This window comes from Homalodisca vitripennis, chromosome 5, assembly GCF_021130785.1.
Source record: "Homalodisca vitripennis isolate AUS2020 chromosome 5, UT_GWSS_2.1, whole genome shotgun sequence".
Classification (NCBI taxonomy): domain Eukaryota; kingdom Metazoa; phylum Arthropoda; class Insecta; order Hemiptera; family Cicadellidae; genus Homalodisca; species Homalodisca vitripennis.
In genome coordinates, this window is record NC_060211.1 from 51,436,213 (window position 1) to 51,459,411 (window position 23,199).

At 32.7% G+C, this 23,199-nt stretch overlaps 1 protein-coding gene across 4 annotated transcripts in view; it reads left to right on the forward strand.

Annotated features, from left to right (window-relative positions):
* Positions 1-23,199, forward strand: part of LOC124362171 (NPC intracellular cholesterol transporter 1) — a 127,124-nt gene that overhangs the window by 70,178 nt on the left and 33,747 nt on the right. For all 4 annotated transcript variants that reach the window (XM_046816422.1, XM_046816423.1, XM_046816421.1 and 1 more), the window contains 8 exons: positions 3,076-3,278; positions 5,490-5,690; positions 9,140-9,341; positions 10,556-10,672; positions 11,013-11,193; positions 18,459-18,586; positions 20,564-20,818; positions 21,390-21,553. In XM_046816422.1, the coding sequence (XP_046672378.1) occupies positions 3,076-3,278; positions 5,490-5,690; positions 9,140-9,341; positions 10,556-10,672; positions 11,013-11,193; positions 18,459-18,586; positions 20,564-20,818; positions 21,390-21,553 (1,451 nt within the window). The remainder of the gene's footprint in view (positions 1-3,075; positions 3,279-5,489; positions 5,691-9,139; positions 9,342-10,555; positions 10,673-11,012; positions 11,194-18,458; positions 18,587-20,563; positions 20,819-21,389; positions 21,554-23,199) is intronic.

The window sequence follows — 23,199 nt, forward strand, 5'->3', positions numbered from 1 at the left end:
TTTGAGTGTACATTGACACAAGACAGTGGTTAACACAGATATGAGATGAGAGCTTTATACAACTATAGTCTATAGATCTATAGCTAAAGTTCGCCTCCATGGAATGGGAGTTTGCTAACTCAGGCTGGAATTTAGTTTATAAGTAGTAGCACGGAGAAACCCAACTAACTCAAAAGGATTCAAAGCTTGAATGTAACATTCACCTTGTTCATCTCTGTCTCTTACTAAGTAAGTGAGTTCATGGAACATAACGTCTAACATACATTATAATATCTAGAAGGCACGTTGTATTTCTGAGGGTCAATGCCATAAATTTTGTACTGCATATACAGGAATACAATGTTCATGTGTGAGGAATGAAAGTTTCATTCAAATTAAATGCTGTAAAAATTTATATTATCTGCAACACAATATGCAATGTCAGCGCAATATCCATATTCTGTTATACTTTTTTGTTTGTTTTGTTAATTTGTATTGACTGTTGACTAATCAAGTCTTGTTTTCATCTCGGTTAACTAAACTTTTTAATTAATATGCTTTTATATTTTGATTTGTTCTTTTTATTGTGTAATCAAGTTCTGTAAAACATATATGTTTTATTTTGTTCTTTAACAAAATTATTTAGGCAGTTTTGCATTTCAACCCATTGGGCTGAAACATACACATATTTTAGTTTAGGGTGAGATGTTCAGAAGAAAACTTGAATTCTAATCCAAATTGAATATCTTAAATTTTGTATCTGTAGTAAAATCTGTTTAGATCCAGACATTTTTGGATTAGAGCACAATTATAGGGACTTAAAAAAAACTAATTTAAGCTTGAAACTGGCAATCGCTTATCCCAAAATAATAGTTAAATTTTAGCAATTTGCAAGGGTTTGAAAAATTAAATTATTGGTCCCTTTCCAGAAACGTCATTGTCATCATCAAACATGAATTTCACAACAAATTTAAATAAAACAATATTTTACATCAACAATTTATACATGTAACAATTTAGGAAAAATACATGTTTATAAGTGATTTAGAATCTATATATATAAATAAATGTTTGTGTGTTTGTCCTTTATGGAATCGCAAAATATTAGACAGACCATTATGAAAATTTGTATGTATACGTATTTTTCCACGGAGAAGGTTTATAAACTATGCCCATTGATGTAACTCACCACCAAGTGGCGCTGCAAAAGATAAAAGGTTTCAAAGCGCCTGCGCACTATAAACTGCAATTACGAGACAGTTACGTATATTACACAGCCAAACACTATTTGAAGGCGCTAAGTTATTATGTATATTTGTCTTTAAGATACATTTCTGATTGAACTTAAAGTTTGAGTGTTAGACCACTTTATAATAAAGTACATGTACGTGCACAATGGCTATAAACATAAACAGATTTTCTTGATCGTGGCAACAAGGCAAACTCTACATCGGCGTTGTAAATATAATTCAATTAAACCAGAAGTTCACATACACGGGCAAGGCTTACGAAAAGCGTGCAAAGCAGCGGGAAACAGCTAGTACAGTATAAAATAAGAAAATCCATAAAATAAGGAATTTTTATATTTTCTTATAAAACTATAACAATTTGGTTATTCTTAGATAAATATTGTTTTTAGAAAAAAAGGATGGTTATTAGATTGTTATGCAACAAAAATGTATTTTCCTTTGGTGGTTAACATAAGTTATTATTATTATTTTACAATTAATAAACACTAACATTTCAAAAGAAATTATTTTATATGAAAAATTGTTTATTTAACAAGTGTAAAATTAGTGTAGTTTTTAAGAATGTATTTAATGCATGTTTAGTAAAAAATAAAAGCATGTGACTGGGTCATAATTAAAACACCAACTGTAATAAGATTTTTTTACATTCAAGTTTATAATTTCTTGGTAAAAAAATATGATATATTTTATGGAATATGTTATATTTTCATAATATTTTGGATATTTATCTTTCAATTGACACATTATTTTTTGACCAAAGAAAAATTAATTTACTGTGAGAGTTTATATAACAACATGCTTATGCATTGAAAATTGATATTGAAATTTGGAGCAATTAATGCATCAGAAACGGATTAAATCCATGTCTAGCAGGTTAGAAAACTTATAGATATCATATATAATATTATTTGTAATATATCTTAAGACCATTAGTGTGTTTTACAACATTATTTTAATTTAAAAAATCATTAAAAATGATTGACATTGTTTACATTACAGTTTATTAAGTTTCAAAATATACAAACAAACCAATGTCATTTGGTTTCTTATGCATTATATACAGACTATTGAATAGGAAGAAAGGTAAATTGATGCCAACTCACCAATGTTGCTCTCGTTTGATACTAGACACATGGACTAACTTGGTCTGGGCTTCCAGAGGCTCGCCTGATGTCCATGGGTAGATGAATGCTGGCGTTAACTGCAATTGCTCCACGAAACAGTCATTGGCACAAAGGGGGGGGGGGGGGCAATTGATACAAGTTGACCAAAGAGAGAAGCCGTCGTTCTAGTGGTTGATGGGGCCAAAGTACATCAAACCGGCTTATTGATTTTGTATCGGAATGCCTTAAACTATTTTAAATGATGGCAAGGAGTCTTATTCTAAATACTAAAGGCCACTCTAACTATACATATTGCAAACATTATTCAATGATTGTGTACTGTAATTTTATCTGTGATTTTTTTCATTTTGTTATGACACTGTGATTTAACACAAATAAGACACAACTTTTCAGAGAGTGAAGATTTGTTGTACTTCTGGATTTAAACATTAGATTACTGGGAGCTGTGAAAATATAGAACAAGTTTTGCTACTTAAATATTTTGTTTTTTTATACGCTAAACAAGTTAAACTGGTTATTTAATATTTGTAAAAACTAGTTTTGATTCATTTCACTCTAGATCTAAAAAACCTTTTTATTGGTGTATATTCAAAATAAATTAATACGTTATCCTGTCTTCAAGATTTTATCTCTTTTATTACAAACAGTTGTTTTCTATTCAGATTTGATGACTGATTAATTCTTATGTAATAATAACTGCTACTGCTTTCTTCCAACTGCAGTTGGGTCAAGAAGATGGGGAAGGGCTGGAGAACATCTGCCATGCCCCACTGACCTCTCCGTTCACTGGACCGACCAGAGTGTCTCAGTGCGTGGTAGAGAGCATCTGGGGCTACTACAAGAACGACAGGGAAGAGTTCAACAGTGAGAGAGATGAAATAGACTTTAAGGTCAACTATCTAGACCACTTTATCCAGTGTTCACAGTGAGTATAGTGTACATCCTTACTTAGTATGTAACGATACAACGACAATTATGTCTGAGGTTGTATTATAAATTTGTCTACTGCTGTCATACCTTATTATAACTCACATGCCTGTGGAGTGTTGCGATCATAATGACTAAAGACAGTTAATTCAGAATACCAGGGTGTCCTATGTAGGTACCAGTAGGATAAAGTGGGTTAATTGCAAGCAAAAAGATGTTTAAATTATCCAAGGTCACTGGGGAAGAGTAATCATGATCTGGTCATCTGCTGTAGATACAAGTCCCTGGCCTCAAACTAGGGATGGCTTTCAATAAATATGATGGAGAAATTCCACAAGTTATGCTGTTGATATTTATTAACACATTGCTCTGAGTATCCTATAGTCATCCTTGTCGGTCTTTGGTAAGTTATAAGGATGATGGATTCATGTTGAGTTCTTGGCTTTGAGTATCTTCTTCTTACTCGGTAATTCAAGGAATGGATGCCATCATACATAGTAGGTTTTAAGAGATTGCTATTAGTTAGCTATTAATAGCAATAGTAAACTACAATGTTTCCTCTCATTCATTAAGGAAAGGGTTTACTTCATTCATCCATTGCGTTAATATGGTATATATCCTTAGCGAATTTTCTCCATTGAACCATTTATCACATTACTTCAGGCTAGGCTCAAGTGATTATTTATTAGGGTGCAAAAATCCTGTGCCATAACCGGGATTCAAACCCGGATCCCTGGAGTGATAAGTTGAGACACTAAAGATACTGCTACCAGGGATGTAGTAGAGAAGTAATCCTTTATTTTAATCAACATATACTTAAAAATTTGTATACAAAAAATAATTTTTAAGATGTTCTTAAAGAATATTAAAAATATATGATAACGATTGTAGCAGGCCTATCGTCACCAGTCAATGTAGCATTAGTGTAGGCTACTGAACTGTTGTATAATATGATATCACTAGATCAACATTATCATAACAATTAAGTTCTCGCCACAAGATCATTTCCTTTATAGTTTTAGTGGGTTTTAATGTTCCAGTATCAATTGAATCTAGTTGCCACTAGTTATCAATATTTAAATAGTCCCTCTAGGTTGATTTTAGTAATTCATAGGGCATCCACTAACGTATGTTCAAGTTTTTTTATTGAATCCAAATTTAGCTTACTTGAAAGTTTCATTATTTGTTTAAATTAATATAAAACTTAGAAAAGTTCAATAGAATAAAGTTTGAATTATTAATGTAAATTTAGTTGCACAAGCGCTCTGATAAAATGGTTGAATTTAGACACTGAATAAAATGTTTTTAGTTCAGTAACAGATGTAACACTAGATTCAACTGATTATTTAGGTTATTTTAATTATACAATTAACATTGAATTTAGATAGTGATTGGTAGAATATTGTTTTTAGATTATTTCGTAAAAGAACCATATGTTGATGTGACCAGATTCTAATGCAAAGAGAGAGAAATCTCTTCTCAACATATTGTACCTCCATAGGCTGCAAGCATAACATTTAAATAATATTAATTAAATAATGAATGTTTTGGGATAATCTAAATTATTTTAATATACTTACAATATTATTTTATTTTAGATTGTTATGATACTTCTTATTAAATCTCTTTTATAAAAACATTGCATTTAGTTGCTCATTTGAGCTTCTAGAACGTTCCATGTCATAAGTACATATTATTTGAACCTCAAAATAATGAGTAGTGATTATTTTTAAAATTCTTTCCTGATATTGTTAAAACACTTTGTAATTACTTAAATTGCCTCCTGCTGATCTTAATCCTTTTACAATGATTTGTTTTATATGGTAAACCAATATCACGACCGCTACTGTTGCAATTCCACTCCCACTCATGATTTGAATGGTGGATTCATATTAATTAAAGTTATTAGCGCTTTATTCTTTCATCCACTTCATAATTTAAAGCAAAAAATTGTTTGAATCAAATACAAAAACTTAATTACGTATAAAGCAAGATTTTACTAGTTACAATATAAATGTCATTGAAAATCTGAGAGTTATTAGACAATTAACCAAGGCATTACATAATTTTTATGGATTTAAATTCTTTATAGAAGTTTTATTGTATGATTTTACACTTATAAATCATAGTAAAACTGATTAAAGTGTCATTTTAAGTTAGAGTATTACTTTTATGACGAGTTTTTATTTTTTATTTTTTTTGCCCACAGGAATAGTTACAGAGAAGAATGCCTGGCAATGTTCGGTGGCCCTATCGATCCTGCAATAGCCCTAGGGGGCTTCCTCAAACCTGGTGAATCTCTGTCCAAAGATGCACCTTACGAGAGAGCAACAGCTGTCATCCTTACCTTTATTGTCAACAATTATCACAATAAAACCAAACTCCAGCCAGCCCTTAAGTGGGAGAAAAGGTGTGTACAAACTTTCACTTTAGTCAGTATCAATGTTTTCATTCTGAAATTGTTTAATTCCAGTGATTCGAGGCAATGGGTCAAATGTGGTATATTTGCTGTTATTGCTTTGTACCTCTGTATCCTGCCCTTAAGTGGGAAGAAATATATAATTGTTAGTGTAAGAACTGTTAATAAAATTAGATTAAAATTGCCCAGTACAAACTGTTTATGCTTTAGTTTGGTGATTGTGACAACTGCCTGAAAATTTGCATACTGACTTTTTTTCCCACTACACAGCATGATGGTGGATTAGGGATCAATTATCCAGCTTTCATCATCTCTGGTTTGATGTTTCGCATGTATGAGTAAACTTCTTCCCTACCAAAATACAGAATTCACGGAGGATTATGAAATGAAATGAAAAATGTCTTTATTGAATACAACGTAAAACATATTCAATTGGCGAGGTTAGGACTATTAAGTCCACTCTTACACCTAACCATAAATTAATAAACTCTACTATTACTGTAAAACAAGAGCCACAATACAGTTTACATTACTATTTTACAATCAAAAATTATAATCTCTATTTATATAAAGTAATAAAATGAAATAAAGGTTCTCTATGAAACTAAAAATAAATAAATAGAATAAAACTTACAAGGAAATTAACAGACATTCATCCATCACCATTCATACAAAGCCATCGTCCCATACCCTATGCCACGATATCGTCAACCCGACGAGGCCCAAAACAGATGGTCCCTAAGCACCCCCCGAAACCGTTCCCGACTACGAATACCTCTGATATGATCCGGGAGATTATTCCAAAATCGACAAGCAGAGACTGTGAATGATTTATTGTAAATAGAGGATCTATGAACAGGAATAGATAACAGAGAGGCTCCACGTCGAGTATTCCAATTGCTTGTTTCATAAATGAAAGAAAAGCGTTCAGAAATGAAAGAAAAGGGTGATAGGAAGGGGAATAATCGTTATACAAAATAGAATGTAACATGCTGAGAATGTGGAACTGACGGAGTAGATTCAACTTTAACAGATGTAACTGATTGATGAAGGGTGTTATATGGTCATATCGTCTGAGGTTGAAGATAAAGCGAACACAATAATTTTGAGCACGTTGTAATCTGTCCGAAAGCTCAACCGTCATGTCATTTATAACTTCGCTACAGTAATTGAAATGGCAGAAAATCAGGGTCTTCACTAGCATTACTTTCAAATTCAAAGGTAAATAAATAGCAAATTGCTTAAGACTATGAATACCAACAAACACCCTGCCACAAGTCTCAATAACATTATCGGCCCAACTAAGAGTTTTTGTAATAGTCAGTCCAAGATTTTTGACCTTGTCACTGTATGAGAGAGGATGACCGTTCAATACGAGTGTAGGAGAGTTGTTCAAGTCGATACCGCTCAGAAGTCTGGAAGTTCCAATAAGAATAGTTTGAGTCTTGCTTTCGTTAAGTTTCAGTCCGTGTTTGAAGGCCCACGTTGCAATAGCGTCAATGTCAGTGTTCATGTCAGCATCAATGTTTGGATAGTTTGAAATGGAAAAGTGGCTGTAAATTTGTAAATCGTCGGCATACAGGTGAAAAAATGAGTGTCTGATCATAGCAGTCAAATCGTCAATGTAAGTAAGGAGTCTTTGTCGTTGGACCTTACACACTGCTGACGATCTGACAGATACGACCCAAACCACTCCACACAGCCATCAGAGAATCCGATTTTAGACAATTTCAAAAGAAGCAATGGGTGGTAAATGCAGTCAAAAGCCTTAGAAAAATCAAAAAGCGTTAAAATAGTAACAAGCCTTTTGTTCATTGCCGAACGTATATATTCAGTGATTTTTAAAAGAGCACCCGTTGTACTGTGATTAGTACGAAATCCTGATTGAAAGTTGGACAAAATTTTATTGGATTCGAGAAAGAAACATACTTGTTCATGCACCACTCTCTCAAGGCATTTAGATAAAGCTGATAGAATGCTAATAGGTCTGAAATCTGAGGGTTCACCAGGACATGAACATTTTTGAAGTGGGCGAACAATAGCGAGTTTCCAAACAGACGGAAATATTGAGGAAGAAAGAGATCTGTTAAAAATATTTGTGATTATAGGAACGACTACGGGAAGAATATATCTCAACAATTTCATAGGTATTTTATCGGCTCCTTATGTATTGCTTGTTTATGTAATACTGAGTTTTCAGACTGTGTGTGACATGAAGAGGGTGTGTTTATCTTATACTGCTTGAACTATGACACAATAACAGTTCCCCCCACAATATGATATGTAAACTGTGAGTGAGTCGTGTTCTTGCACCAAGTGGTTTGTGTGTCGGAAGGATGAGCAATCCGGGACAACCAGTTCCACAGATAGTCCATACTCAATCCCGTGTGTAAGGTTTGAGTGAACTGAGTCAGTATTGTGTTTGTCGAGTAATTGGCGACATTGTTTACCTACAGTTCATTAAGATACCAACTCATCTCATGATGAAAATTATGAATTTCTCTGTTATTATTATTATTTAAACTGCACAACGTATCATGCTATATTTATTGGTGAAAAATATTAATATATATATAATATAAATAACTTAAAAGTATTATTACAACAACAAAAATTATCCAACATCATCCCGACTTCAAAAGGCCATTCCTGTCCGACCCCATATTTTGTATTTGTTATATCCCAATAATTTTGTGTGCAAAACATTTATTGTAATACTGATTGCCTCTAAATTTTCACTATCATTAAAAAATGTAAAGTCATAAACAACCTTATTTAAATATTGCTCTGTGAATTATTTCTGTAATCATTGATCTATATAAATCAATGTAAATCATGATTGGTATATTAATGTAAATTAGGTTTGTGAAACTGTACAATTTGTTCAGGTCCAATAGATTTGTTGGAATGTAATAAGTTTTTGTGATTATTGTGGTATATTGTATGTTACTGCAAAGTTGAAAGTTGAAATATCATTTTAACTAGTTAATAATATTAGAATTATTGCCTCCTAACAGTTGTAATAATGTCTGGTAGAATGCTGTATTGTGCTTTTTGAGCAATTTAATTTTTTTAACAAACAAGGTTTACCTTTCTTAACTCCTATAATTATTCAAAACATCAGATTAGTATGTTCATGTTGATTAGCACTTAGTAGTATCCCTTTCGTAGCACCAAAACTTGTTTGTTACTTTTCATGTACCTGAACATTATTAGTAATGTTTTATATTGTTTTAAAGTATAAAGGTGCAAGTAATATAGTTACTTAATTTTAAAAACCGGTTTGATGAAGGCTGTGCGAGTGGTGTGCTGTTACGTGCCTTACAGTTTGACCACCATACTGAGATATAAATTAATTTGTACCCTCCGAATCACACAGACTGCAATAACTCAATTCGAAATAGGGTTAATCTGTTACTAACAACTTTTTACTTTTTTAGATTTATTAGTTTTATGAAGAACTGGACAGAGACTGAGAAACCTCCATTCATGGATGTGGCATTCACGGCTGAAAGGTCTATCGAAGATGAACTGGATAAAGAATCTCGCTCTGATGTGGTCACAATCTTTGGCAGCTATGTTCTCATGTTTGCTTACATAGCATTGGCACTGGGTCAGATTCGCCAGTGTAGTACATTGTTGGTGAGTATTATAATGAAGCTTATTTTGTGTATTTCGTGGTAGTTAATTTTATAGAGCTTATACTTAAAGCTGTAAACAGCACATATTATACTTTTATAGTTGGCCTCATAGTTTTTAAGATTTTTATTGCTGATAGATGCTATAATAATATTCTCCCTGTCAATCAACCATGATGTGTATATTCCACGTAAAATTGTACCTATATTCAATGTCTATTTTCTTATGTTGCCACACATGTTGCCATTCTTATTTTCTATATCCAAACTATAGCTGCTCAGTAGTAGACAAAAAACAATCGCTAAAATGTTTTCATATCGTGCAGGATAATGGTGGATAGATAACCAAAGTGAGAAAGTAATATGGTTTCAAATACTGACATAATAATAATTAATTACTTGAAGTTTGTATGTTCTGTGTCATGTTGAAAACAACCAGAATTGTTAAAGAATAAACAAAAAGAATGTTAAATGCCAAAAAAGAATAAACATAAACATGCCTAAACTCAGCACCTTGTCCAGAGAAGCACAAATGAAAAAACATTATACAATACAGATGTATTGCAAAAACACATGATACATACATCACAGCAGGCAGGAAAAAAATCACTTGGAAGTTCTACGTCATTGTGACACAGTGATTTTAGGGGCATAAATGTAAACAATCAAAGGACAGGATGATATTGTTTGAGTGGGGAGAATAAAACTAAACATTGCATTGTACATTATGAAGAAAAGTATATTTTAATTGAAAAAGATAACCAGGTTACCTTAAATAAATTATAAAAATTCAAGGAATCTCATTCAATAACATACATGTACACAATAATATTGAGGTCTTGAAAAAACGAGATAGGAATAAGTAAACATTAGGCCAGAGGTCTTTTCTTCAACTCTCCCATTATAATTTGTTCTGTATTGAATACTAAATTTTCGAGAAAAATGAAGATGAACTTTTGTTTCTATAACTGTAGATTTAGTCATTCCTGTGACTGTTAATCTAAGTTATGAATTTTTATATAAAGAAGAGTATACCTTTTTTAAATGGGCTGGTTGTGTGAACAAACTAGCACTGATGACACATGTGGGTCAACAAGTGTATGGCAGTTCAAGCTTTATCTGTACTTAGAAATTAATTAAAATTAACAATTTTATTATTTCGTTAATTAAGGATAGAGCAAGAAAAACAAACCATAATAAACCAATTTATGATTTCAGATGGACAGTAAAATAACTCTGGGCCTGGCCGGTGTGGTGGTTGTATTGATGTCTGTAGGGTGCTCCGTTGGTTTCTTCGGCTACATTGGAGTACCGGCAACACTCATCATCTTTGAGGTAAGATGGCTCAGTATGTATATGGCTGGTTTATTAAGTTAGTAACAACATACTGTAAAAGCTATATTTATGTGGTTGAAGATTTCCATAATGCTAATATTTAGATGTTTTTACTTGGTTATTTCTTTTAAACTGAAAACTGCATTTGGTTGAACTAAAAGCAACTTTTTGCAGATTATTTTTAATCAAATAAATAGTATCCTTGTTCAATCCCAAGTTGTTGGCAGTTAATCAAACTGGTTTTTGGTTATAAAACTGCATTATTTTATTACTTTACATCAGTTTTAACTGTTACAGATGTTTTATAAATTCATGGTTATTAATATTTTTGCTCGCACAGGTTATTCCATTCTTGGTGTTAGCTGTGGGAGTGGACAACATCTTCATAATAGTCCAGAGGCACCAGAGAGAACCTAAACTGGAAGGAGAGTCTGCGGAACAACACATCGGTCGAGTGCTGGGCCTCGTAGGACCATCCATTCTGTTGACCAGTGTCTCCGAGTCATGTTGTTTCTTCCTCGGTAATAATTACTATTTAAATAATTCCAAAGTATAATATACTAAGTATGTGGATACAAAAGAGCTAATGCTCTCATCAACTTGGACTCAGGATCCAACATGAAGAGGGCTCGAACAGTTCTGTGGTATTTCTAGGTGTGAATCCTATAGGATTGCCTCAAAGTGGATTCATACTGAACATAAAAGAAGGTGGGGATTCCCAGTTCACAAATCTTTATTTGTACAGTACAGTACAAGAAATTCATATTGTCAAGTGCAGTATGCATGTGTGACAAATTTTTACACATATAACATAAAAATTTTAATATATTTTGGTCGGCTGCACATTAAATTAACAACCGAACTAATTACTGGGATTGCATCCAGGTCTGAGGATGAGTAGATTGGTCCTGCAGTGACCTTCACCTAAGGTGGCGTCTGATCTCTCTAAGTAGTTCAGTGTCTTCTCAGGTTGTGGGTCTAGTTGCAGGACATGGTTACTGAAGGAAGCATCTTCGCAAAGTCAGCATTTTTCGGGAGGATCAATTCTATAGTGTGTGTGACGGGGAAGAGGAAACTGCTGAACACCTGTTCTTTGATTGTTTGATTGTTGTGCAAAAGACCTTTGAGGCTTAAGTGCATGGCAATAGGCCGCCCTTAGAAGAAGAAGAAGGATGTGATAATCCAGAATGCACATTATCAGAAGAATGAGAATTGCTGTAGTAACACTTTCTGACTACAAAATGTTTTTTCATTAATGACAATGAACATGTCATTAAGTGACTGCTGCTATAAACCGGTGCGCCTGAATTAGCACCCCCTGGACATAGCACCCCCTCGCTACTACTGACGTCATTTTGACGTCACGAAAGGGGGTGCTAAATCAGCACAGTGGCCGTGTCCAGGCCCTGAATAAGCACCCCCTTCGAATACGGGGGTCCTAATTCAGCGCCTCGACCGTGTTCATGTGCTGATTTAGCACACCCTTCCGAATAGGGGGTCCTAATTCAGCGCCTTGACCGTGTTCATGGTGCTGATTTAGCACCCCCTTGAATCTGGGGGCTGCTAAATCAGCGCCGTATTGATGAGATGAATAATTACTCCAACGGAAATATAGTAATAAACGTTTTAACCATATTGCGATTTATTTTTTAATAAAATAAAATAATATATACATATATATATATAATTTTAAATATATTGCAATGAGTATATTACTGCATTGCTGTAGTTTACTTAAAATTTCAAAAACAAACATGTTCATTACCAATTATTAAAAAATACTATGCATCAAATATACTTAAGTAAAAAACTAGGTTCTAGGCATTCAAATACAGGTTTATTTTAAAGTAAAATTAATTTGAAATCGTGGGTACGAACAACGCAGAGGAACTGATATTGCGTAAATCCGGCATGTGTAATAAATATACATGGTCAGAGATTATATCAACCTATTAACCACTTTAAAAACAATTATTATTATTTATTTTAATTTTTCGAATACCAATCAAAAGCGGGAAAATTTAGAACCGTGAAATTGTATTTTTGCGACGGCTAAGAGCCAATTATTTTTAAGGACGCATCATAAACTGAATTATACTATTTAAACTGAATAGTATAATTCAAAACACACTTGACAAAACAAATTTAAATATTATTTTATATCTTCAGGAATAAATATCATTCAGTTATATCCATATCAGTTAGTTCAACTATAATTTTAAAAAAAGTTGAAAACAATGTTAAAAACACGTAGCAATAAATATACTACCCGTATTTTCAAAAGCGATATTGCTGTCAAAACATACATTTATATACTGAGTATTATGGATCTACATTGCTTAATTTCCCCTCTGTCGGTTAGTGTGCGTTTTTTTATTTGTTTGTTGTTAAAAATGGAATATCTTGGAAAATCTCAACGAGTAGGTCACAATACAAAAATCAGAGTAAACGGCAGCTCCAGAATATCTTATGCCAATCCGTGGCTCACATCTTAGTCCCTTCATTTAAAGTACAGGAAATACATTAATATCTGTTGCAAAGCAACTTTTTTTCTAATAAATTAAAAACTACTAGAGATATTGCAAATGTTCAACAATGAACGCCTTTATGAACAATGAAGGACAAAAACAAATGTCTTAATTAACAATAATAAACTGTTGTATTTATCATAAAGCTTCAATTTATTCACAATATATGTGAAAAAAAACTAAATAAAGTGACTAGGTTATCTGTTATATATTAAGAATAATAAAAGAACAAGAAAATCTCGTACAGTAATATTCAGACAATAATGCTTTTATAGATGACAAAATCAAAGATAAGCGGTTTTATTGGAAATACATCTGATTGTCGCTTGACTAAAATTTTCGTAAATAAAAATGTCCTAAAAACAACAGGTATTAAAATAAATTCATTAAACATGAAATATATGATTCTATTCTATCCTTAGATAGGCCTGAAACATGTATTTCAAATGTTTTGCATAATAAATCACAAAAATAAAAGAAATAGGGATAAGATACTCTAAAGCTGATATTAATTTATTTTCACGAAACCATGTTTTTTTACAGTAAAGATGCTCTTAATGAGTTATTTATTATTAGTTTGAAATAGTATTTAAGTAATTAGATTTGTGATACAATCCACGATCAGATTTATTCTTGTATACCTGCTGGATTTTAAGACATTAAAAAGTTAATCAGATTTAATGGCCGCCATTTCGAAAGTATTAATGAATATTGTTTATAACTGGCCTTATTACCACAAATAAATTTGATCCAAATTAGGTAGGATTTGTTTATTTTCGTTTTAAGATATTAAAGCGAATTTGTATATAGACTGACGGATAGGAAACTAAGCACCAAAGATCTATTTCCATATTCTGAAATGCGTTTGCCATGACCTGAGCAGTTGCGGTATATAGACTTGTCCTAAGAATTACAGGACACTCTGTACATAAAATTATTATAGAGAGTGTTCCACAATCTCTACCAATATTTTCAGACACTATTCATGGACCAAAGGCAAAAACAATCATATTCACCTTTCTAAAACTCAATAATTACTCTAATAGCCACAATTTTGTTTTGTTTTTTGTCTTTTTTACTTTACTATTTATATTTGATGGATTGTTTAGGTTAAAATTTTGTATATACCTTATAACCTTAAAGAAAAATCAAAAATTTAAATTTCTTACAAGCTTTATTTTCAAAATAGTGATTTCTAAAAAGATCTTTAAGCGTAAATAATCTTAAAAGCGATATATGGTAAAAAAGATCTAAATTATTACACAATTTAATAAAAAATCTAACGATACCAAGTTTTAAAAATTGGTTGTGAAATAAGGGAGATAGTTTGGTTTTTTTAAAACCAATTACCAAACAATATCCGCCTTTATTATATGACTGAAATGTGGGCTGCAACAATCAGCTGTTTTGATTTTAGCTGCTCTAAATCAAGTGATTTTAACATTACATTGCTGAACTGTGGTCATAATATTCTTAATTATTTCTAAACAAAGTTTCTTTTGATTGAGACGTCAGAAAAAAACACTCTAATGCATGTTGATTACCTAGACCAAAAAATTAAAAATGTCTTTGTAGTTATTATATATGTCTATTTAATATTTTGTTTTTAAATGGAAGACCTCAGACCTACTTTTGGCTTGTAAATTTATACGGAGTTTGTAGATATGCTATTGATTACGGTGTTAAACGTAGATGCTTAAATGTACCAAGTAAAGATTGCTATTTGTTGCAGTTGTTAAGTTTTTATTATAACCGAGGTTTGAAGATTTTGTTCTACCCCGGAAAATAAAACATTAAAAAAACATAAAAGTTTTACTGTATACAAAATGAAAATATTTATGTATATTTGTATAATATTTTTTTTTATTATTAATGAAGTAATATTTATGCTTCTATACATCTTTTACTATACCTAGTTTACAAATCAGTTATAAAAATTACAACGAATTGAAAATTAGAGTGTAACAAAATTCTCTACACTTTCGATATAAATAGCCTTAAAATAAAAGTACAGCTAAGCTGAAGTGTAATTTTAAATTTTTACCTTTTATAGACGCTTTATTAAAGACTTCACTGAGATTTCACTCTTCTCTTTACAATATTGTAAGAATGTTCATCCTTAAGTTTGACACTTCCAGATACATGGGGTTAGAAAGTGCACGTCTGACTAATGTAACACACAATAGTTAAATATTCTTTAACTGCATACAAAAAAGGCGATGATTTTCAGTTTTTGTCCATAACATCATTACGTGTTCTACTTTATCTTTTCTCTTTACTCGTGTAAAATTATCTGTTACCTAGAGAGTATAATATGCCACACCTTGGGCCTGTACACTCAAACATTGTTTGATTTCTTCTTATATTTTTTAGGAAATTTTCATCAAACAAATTCACTATACATAATAAGTTTATGTATTAATATAGGAATAACAACTGAGAATAACATCGATATTATTACTGAACCACTCGATACGGCCACATCAGTTTGAAAAGTAGGGTCGGTAGTGCACGGACGGGTTTTCGTCAGCTTCGTCAAAATTATGTGTGGACCTACAGTCCTACAATCGATATTTGCAGGTTGATTTCACTCTGTATATTTCATATTTGGTAGACGGCCAATATATAACGAGCAACGATGTTAAGGCAAAAATAACGAGTTTCAAGTTTTTTAAATGTTTACTAGCTGATACCCGCCCCTTCGTACGGAATTTTTTTAGAATAACTGGTACGTCATAGACATCTCCATGTCTTTAAAAAAATGGCAATACTACTGATGAAATAAATTATGGTCATTGGAAAATATTCCAAATTTAATTTCAATGCAACATTCCATGATTTTTTGAACTGATGTTCTAAAGTAATTAAAAATCACGATCCCTCCTTTCCTAAAGTACTGTAGGTAATAAAAGATTTTATGATCCACATTTGAAAATAGGGTTACTCAATAAAAGGAGCAACAAAACATATATGTGAGAATATTTTACATGTAATAGTTGATATCACTTAATATGAAAATTGCCAATATGAATTCTATTATTCATTCTCGTAATATTACACTAATTATCATCGATTACCGTTAGAAAAAGTAATATAATCGAGGGTATAATCCTTTACCAGAGGGAATATATCTGCTAGAAGTAAGATGGACAGAAGTCGACCAAACAATTTTTTTACATTAACTAGTTAGGAAGAAACCTTTGCGGATTAATATACTTCATCCTTAGCTACCAATGCCTCATCCATAAGTTTTTTTATCACAGTGTTAAGTTCATAAACTAATAATGTATCTTTAAGTTGTAGCCTCATGTGAAATGTATTTGATGTTTCTATATGTTTCCTTTAATCATGAAAAATAGTTAGGCATGATTCTATAGAGGATATTTTACACGTAAGCAATAGTAATACTTATGGGCGTAACCTTGAGATATTTTTGTGATTACCATTCTACGGATTTTTGTTTAGTGTTAAGTCTATGTAGCTGTTCCATTGTGCAGATGATTCACTGTACGCCTAATAGTGCATAAGATAAAAAAATTATAATCTAGTTTCTTACTGCAGATGGTTACGAGTTAATTATTTAAGGGCAGGTACTGAAAAATTATTTCTGTAATAAATGACAAGTCAAAAACTGTAATTTTCATACTTCATCTGTTTCATTCTATAAAACCTAATTTTGAAATGTAATTAAAATTAAATATGAAACAAAAATGCCGCAGAGAAAAATTCTATACTGTGTGACAGTGAACTAATTTTGCCTAAAATACGAGCCTAAATTGTTTACAAAATTATTTGTTGTAATTGTTTTTTTAAATTTTGAGTTAATTAAACTAAAAAAAGTAGATTCCATTTCCGTGAAGCTATTAAATGAAATAAATACTTTAATTATGGATTCATATACAAATAACATAGTTTTAATTATATGTAGAAATATGTTTCATTGAGTTTTCACGATTGGGTTAAGCTTGAACTGTTAAATGCTCAGTGAATACCCTTAACTAGACTATGAGTAGACTAGATCTTTCATTGGTATGGACGCCCAGTACTCAATACCTGTACAATAAAAATGACACAGCAAAGATACTAGACTAATTGTGTATAAAAACCATAATTACATTTTACCTTCCGTAATATTCCAAGAATCGACGAGAATTTTATGTTTTTTTAAAGATATATTTAGCAGTGCGTTAATTAAATTTACAAACATATTAACTGAAAGAATAAACTGAAATAGAATAAATGAAGGATATGATTTTAATTTATTATTTTAATAGGTGATATATAGAACAAATTAAGAAAGCAAAGTCATGAGTGAAAATTATTACACAAAATATGACAATGCGTATGAGAGGGAGGAGTGCTAAGGTCTATTAGCCTTGTTAGTCGGAGCATTATTATGTAATATTAAGTCTATGGTAATTTTTAAGAGAAAGTAGCCATAATTTGATTATTATATTATTTAATCGTTCATCGGAAATTGCAAAACAATCGTAGATAGTAGCTTATAAGTGGCAGCGTCACAAAAAATCCAGATAACAACTATTATATTTATGATTGAATTGAATATGTAAAAGATAAATATCCTTTTTGCTGGTTGAATGCTAGGGGGGGTGCTAATTCAGTGACTGAGCCATGTCCATGCGCTTGAATAAGCACCCCCTTGGAACAGGGGGTGTTAATTTAGGGCCTCGACCATGTTTCATGCACTGATTTAGCACCCCCTTGTAGTCGGGGGGTGCTAATTCCGTGCCTGGTCCGTGTCCGTGCGCTGAATTAGCACCCCCTGCCGTGACGTCAGAGCCCGAGGGGGTGCTTATATTCCAGGGGGTGCTAAAGCAGCGTCCCCCTATAAACCAGACTATGTATCATGCACCAAAAATATTGATACATACATTATTATTCATGAATGTGTGTTATTTTCTAAAAGTTCCTACATAATAAAGTTAAATTTAGTGCTATATATGCTACTAGCTTTCTTTTGTTAGGAATTGATAACTCTCTCAGACTATAAATAGCAAACACTGACGCTTGCTGTAGCCATGTACCTGATGCTGGTGCTCAGTTTTTAGATATCATTACCAACTAGAAACCGGTTTTTAGTGGTCTGAAATTTTGATTATCAAAAACAGGCTTGGTCCTATCAAATAATTATGTTTATAGTGTAATGTTTTAATAAAAACAAAATGTAAAATAGAAAAAAATTTTCAAATAATAGATTTTCAGTAATGGTTAATTTCTGAACAAATGATTTTTTACAGGAGGGTTATCAGACATGCCTGCAGTCAAAGCCTTTGCATTGTATGCAGCTATGGCTCTGTTTGTCGACTTCCTCTTTCAAATATCCTGCTTCATCAGCATTCTCGCTCTGGATACCAGGAGACGAGAGGTATGTTTCTGTTGTAAAGTCTGTTATGTTTACTATTCTTATATGTATGTTTTAGGCATTTTCTAATTTGAAATTTAATAAATAACTTGTTGTTTCCAGAACAAAATCAAAACAAGAAAAGTCTTCAAAAGTAATGAATTATAATTTCTTAAACTTAATAATATTTAATTAATATTAATATTAATCGCTCTGCCAGTTTTAGTTTAATTTTTTTCATTTGAAAAAGAAGCCACATTGATTGCTGATTGGTGAAAGTTAATGGTGATGGGTTAAATTTCATCCAACCACGATAAAGCTCTGGCCCCTTTAATCAACTGGGGATATGCATTATTACTGGCTCTGCCAGTTTTGGTTTAACTTTTGTTGGCAGAAGATAGCAGCAGTCTACAGCAATGCTAAAATATTTCAAGAATTAATGTGTATTTGCATTTTTTTGACGTGGTGTGAATTGGAAAATGTAGGTGATTGTCATAACAATTACCTAAGAATGCAAGCCTAAGAATTAAGTATCTCCTATTAATACGACTTTTAGCTATATCTAGATGTTATGTTCTTGGCTTTGTTTGTCTTTGGGGTATATCCAAATGCTAAATTTAAAATGTGTTGGTTACAGTTAAACCCTGCTAATAAAATCTACATTTGTCTGGATATGTGCTGCTGCATTACTATGATTAATTAATTAATCAATAATTAATACTTTAATTCTCCAAATGTAAAACTTTCAAACCATAAACCTAGATTGTGATTAGGCAAATAAAACGAATTAATCATAATATATGTTTGTTACTATATGATGATAATAAGGAATTTTAAAATTTGCTATATTTCTATTACGTAGAACAAGCAGTGTCTCTTATTATTGAACTACTTTTATAATTTTTGTTATTATGTTTGTTTTTTTTTTGTATAGTACACTTATTCTTATCAATTTAATGGTGACCATTCAATGTCACAATGGCTAATGTAGGAACAGGAGGACTGTGAGCTTCTCAAGTGCTGGTAGTGATTATGATGGGTGGAATGAATAAAAAGAAGTAAATAGTCAGAGCTATTACTTGTGTCTTGTCGTTTTCTGGCAGAAACTTGCAGTTAAAAACTTGACTCATCTACCTCAAACAGAAAAAATTAGTGGCAATGCTCACAATACATCTTATCCTAACAAACATATATGAACATGAACATCCATGGGGTGCCAAATAATCTGATACAAAGTCTGGCCTACGCCAGACTCAAGATATATGAAGCAAACACTACAGAAATTCAGTTTTTGCTATGTTTAATCTAAAGAACCTGAAGCAAATACTACAGGGTCCTGGAAATATGAAACAGTACCATCCTTTGGTAGCAATTTAATTTGTATTCTCTTGAAACAAAGTAATTGCTTCAATATCAACATAATGAAGCAAGTACTACTTTTTATTCACTTCACCTGATATTTAAAAAGGAATACCATAAATACTAAACACCTAGAAAGTATTAGGAAAAGAAAAAAGTGAAATAAAAAATTCTTTGTTTATACACGCAAAGTTAGGGCTGCATGGTCAAGTTAGATTTACTTTGACTTTGACTTTACACTTACACGTAAAATTTTTAGAATGTATTAAATATTACCTTAAGAATAAAAAAAACAAAGAAATAATTACATTTAAACAATGTGGAGAAATTAATATAATATTTTAACATTCAAAAAGGTAATTTTAACAAATTAATAAATGAACTGCTTTTGTAATTCTTAAAACATATAAAATAAAATTGTACTTTTAATATACAAATAAAACTAAAGTAGTTATTATAACTTAGTTATTGCTAATAAGTCCTAAATTTTATTACACACAATCTCACATTCATCCCTCTGCCAGTCTCATGTCCACAGCATCTCAGACCGAACCTGCCCCAACCGTTTAAGATGCATATCTTTCAGTTTCGCTACAAACCAGGAATGGCAATTGGAAGTAATGGACTGGAATGTGTTTGCAGGAGCACAGGCTGGACATGCTCTGCTGGCTGCAGTCCCCAATCAAGGAGGAGAAGCTGCCGGAGGAGGGCACACTTTACAGCTTCTTCCGGGACTGGTATGCACCTTGTGTGCTTCACCGCTACGTGCGTCCCACCGTGTTGCTTGTGTTTCTAGCCTGGGTGTGCCTCAGTCTCGCCGTCCTACCTAGCCTGTCCATCGGCCTTGACCAGGAGCTCTCAATGCCTCCTGAATCTCATGTCTATAGATACTTTACGGTAAGTTCAATTTATGTTTACATAGAACTAATATTTTTTTTTAACTAGTCACATATTTGTAATTAATTAACAATGGAATCTAAGTTGAATAAGAGTTTCTTACAAACTATTTAGAGATACGACACAAAAGCTTTTGTTATGTATAACCCTAATTTTTCATAAATTATTCTTTTATTTTGTCAATACCATAGTAGTTTACAGTTAAGCTAGTTTCTGGTGTTTTTGCATTAAACATTTAAATCACAATTTAAATTTAGACATGTTTACTTTTAGATAGTTAATGTGAATCTTGAATTGTATTTTACAGAAATATTGTTTGTTGTGAGATTACCAACTAGTAAAGTGTTTTTGATTGTTAAACTGAAAATGTATTAATTTTTGTTTTGGGTATTAAAAAAAGACCAAATATATTTATATCGTTTAACTAAAAAATGAAAATGTTTATACTAATGGACCCTGCAGTCCGCACTATAGAACATTATGTTCAAAATCAATGTTAGAAGATATTGGATATCTATAACAATATCAAAACAGAATCGTAGACATTGAGAACCTATTGTGTTGTGACCAGTACCTGAACCAGTTCCTGTCTATCGGCCCCCCTGTGTACTTCGTACTCACCGGCAGACTAGACATGTCGGACTACTCCACACAGAACATGATCTGTGGCAGCCAACACTGCAACTTGGACTCTCTTACCTCCCAGATATACAGAGCATCCAAGCACTCCAATTTGTGAGTTTCTTTACATAGTTTAACGTCCAATTTTGAATTGCTTGATTAAAACCCAATATTCAGTTGGCAGTGTATCAGCTCTTCATCATTTTGCTGTAATGCTCAAAGGATAGGTATTTGAAACATTTGAGGTGATGTTTGACTACAAATTTGTAACATTGCCTAGGTGTACCAAATAAGGAATCCTGGTTATTCTTTTGCTTGTTTTTTTTCTGTTTTTTTTTTTTTTAAGGATATTAATCTGGTATAGCAAGTACTTGTAGGATACAGACTTCATGCCTCTCTATCACAAGAGTTGGAATTAAACATTAATCAGCCTAGCACCCGATTAGTTTGAACTCCGTGTTATAAAACGTTCACTGTGGTCACGATATTGTTGTCTTTAACCAAATCCTATCATACCATTCCTAGAATATGTACATAAAAAACGTACTCGGACATATGTATACAGGTGGGAGTGCCGATGGCCGAGTGGTCTAAGACGTTGGACTTTGGGTCTGAGTTAGAGATAGCGCAGGTTCGAATCCTGTCTGTGACCGTTGCACTTTTTATCAGTACCATCGACCTTGTACTGTATTGACTCTCCCCCTTATTCTGTTTGATAAGATCCTCGCACAGGCCAGTGGCCCATGAGGACGGGCAGAATAAGGCATACAAGGAGATCGGCTTCTCCTTTAAAAAAAAAAACAAAAAAAAAAACAAAAAAAAACAAAAAAAAAAAAAAAAGGTTCATATTATTGGTTTTTATTGGTAGTTTAATGGTTGATAGTGAAATAAACAAACCTTAAATTGCATCTGTTTAACTTTAAGTAGAAATTTGAATAAAACCTGTTTACCGAAATAAAAACACTATAATTTAAAATAGAAAATGAGATGCTTAATGTAAATACAGGGTGCGGCAAAATGATCTGACGGTTTTCGCCACCGTGCTGTAGAGCGAGTAATTGGTGGGGGGTGGTGGGGATAAGTGCGTTCGAGAGCCCACATGTGGACATTTTTAGTATCCATAGAGCAGTAGTCGGCTGAGCATCCTGCATTCGTTGTCAAGGCGTTTTTTAAGAGTGGCGATTCCTGCGTTGCTGTTCAGCGTCAATTCCGTAGACGTTTTAATGTTGTCCCAGAGGAAGAGTCCCAACTCGTAACACGATTATGTTATGGGTGAGTAACTTCAGAGCTACCGGTTCAGCCTTAAAACGTAAGTCGACTGGACGTCCAAAGTCAGCCCGGACACCAGAGAATATTGATCAAGTGAGAGAAGCGGTGGAAGCCAGTCCTCGGCGGTCGGCCCATAAACAAGCTGCTGCTTTACGCATGTCTGACCGCTGGTACGACGAATATTGCGTTTTGATCTGCATTTCCACCTATACAAGATGGCTATCGTCCAGCAGTTGAAGCCTACTGACTATGCAAATCGGCAAGCGTTTGCAGAGACAATGATTGATTTGACGACTGATGACAAAATTGTCATGATCAGCGACGAGGCACATTTTCATCCGGATGGTTATGTCAATAAACAGAACTTTCGCTATTGGTCACCAAATCCTGAAGAACTGCATGAATACCCTCTGCATAGTCCTAAGGTTACTGTGTGGTGTGGTGTAACTAAAAGTTGTGTGATTGGACCATACTTCTTTGAGGAGGGATGG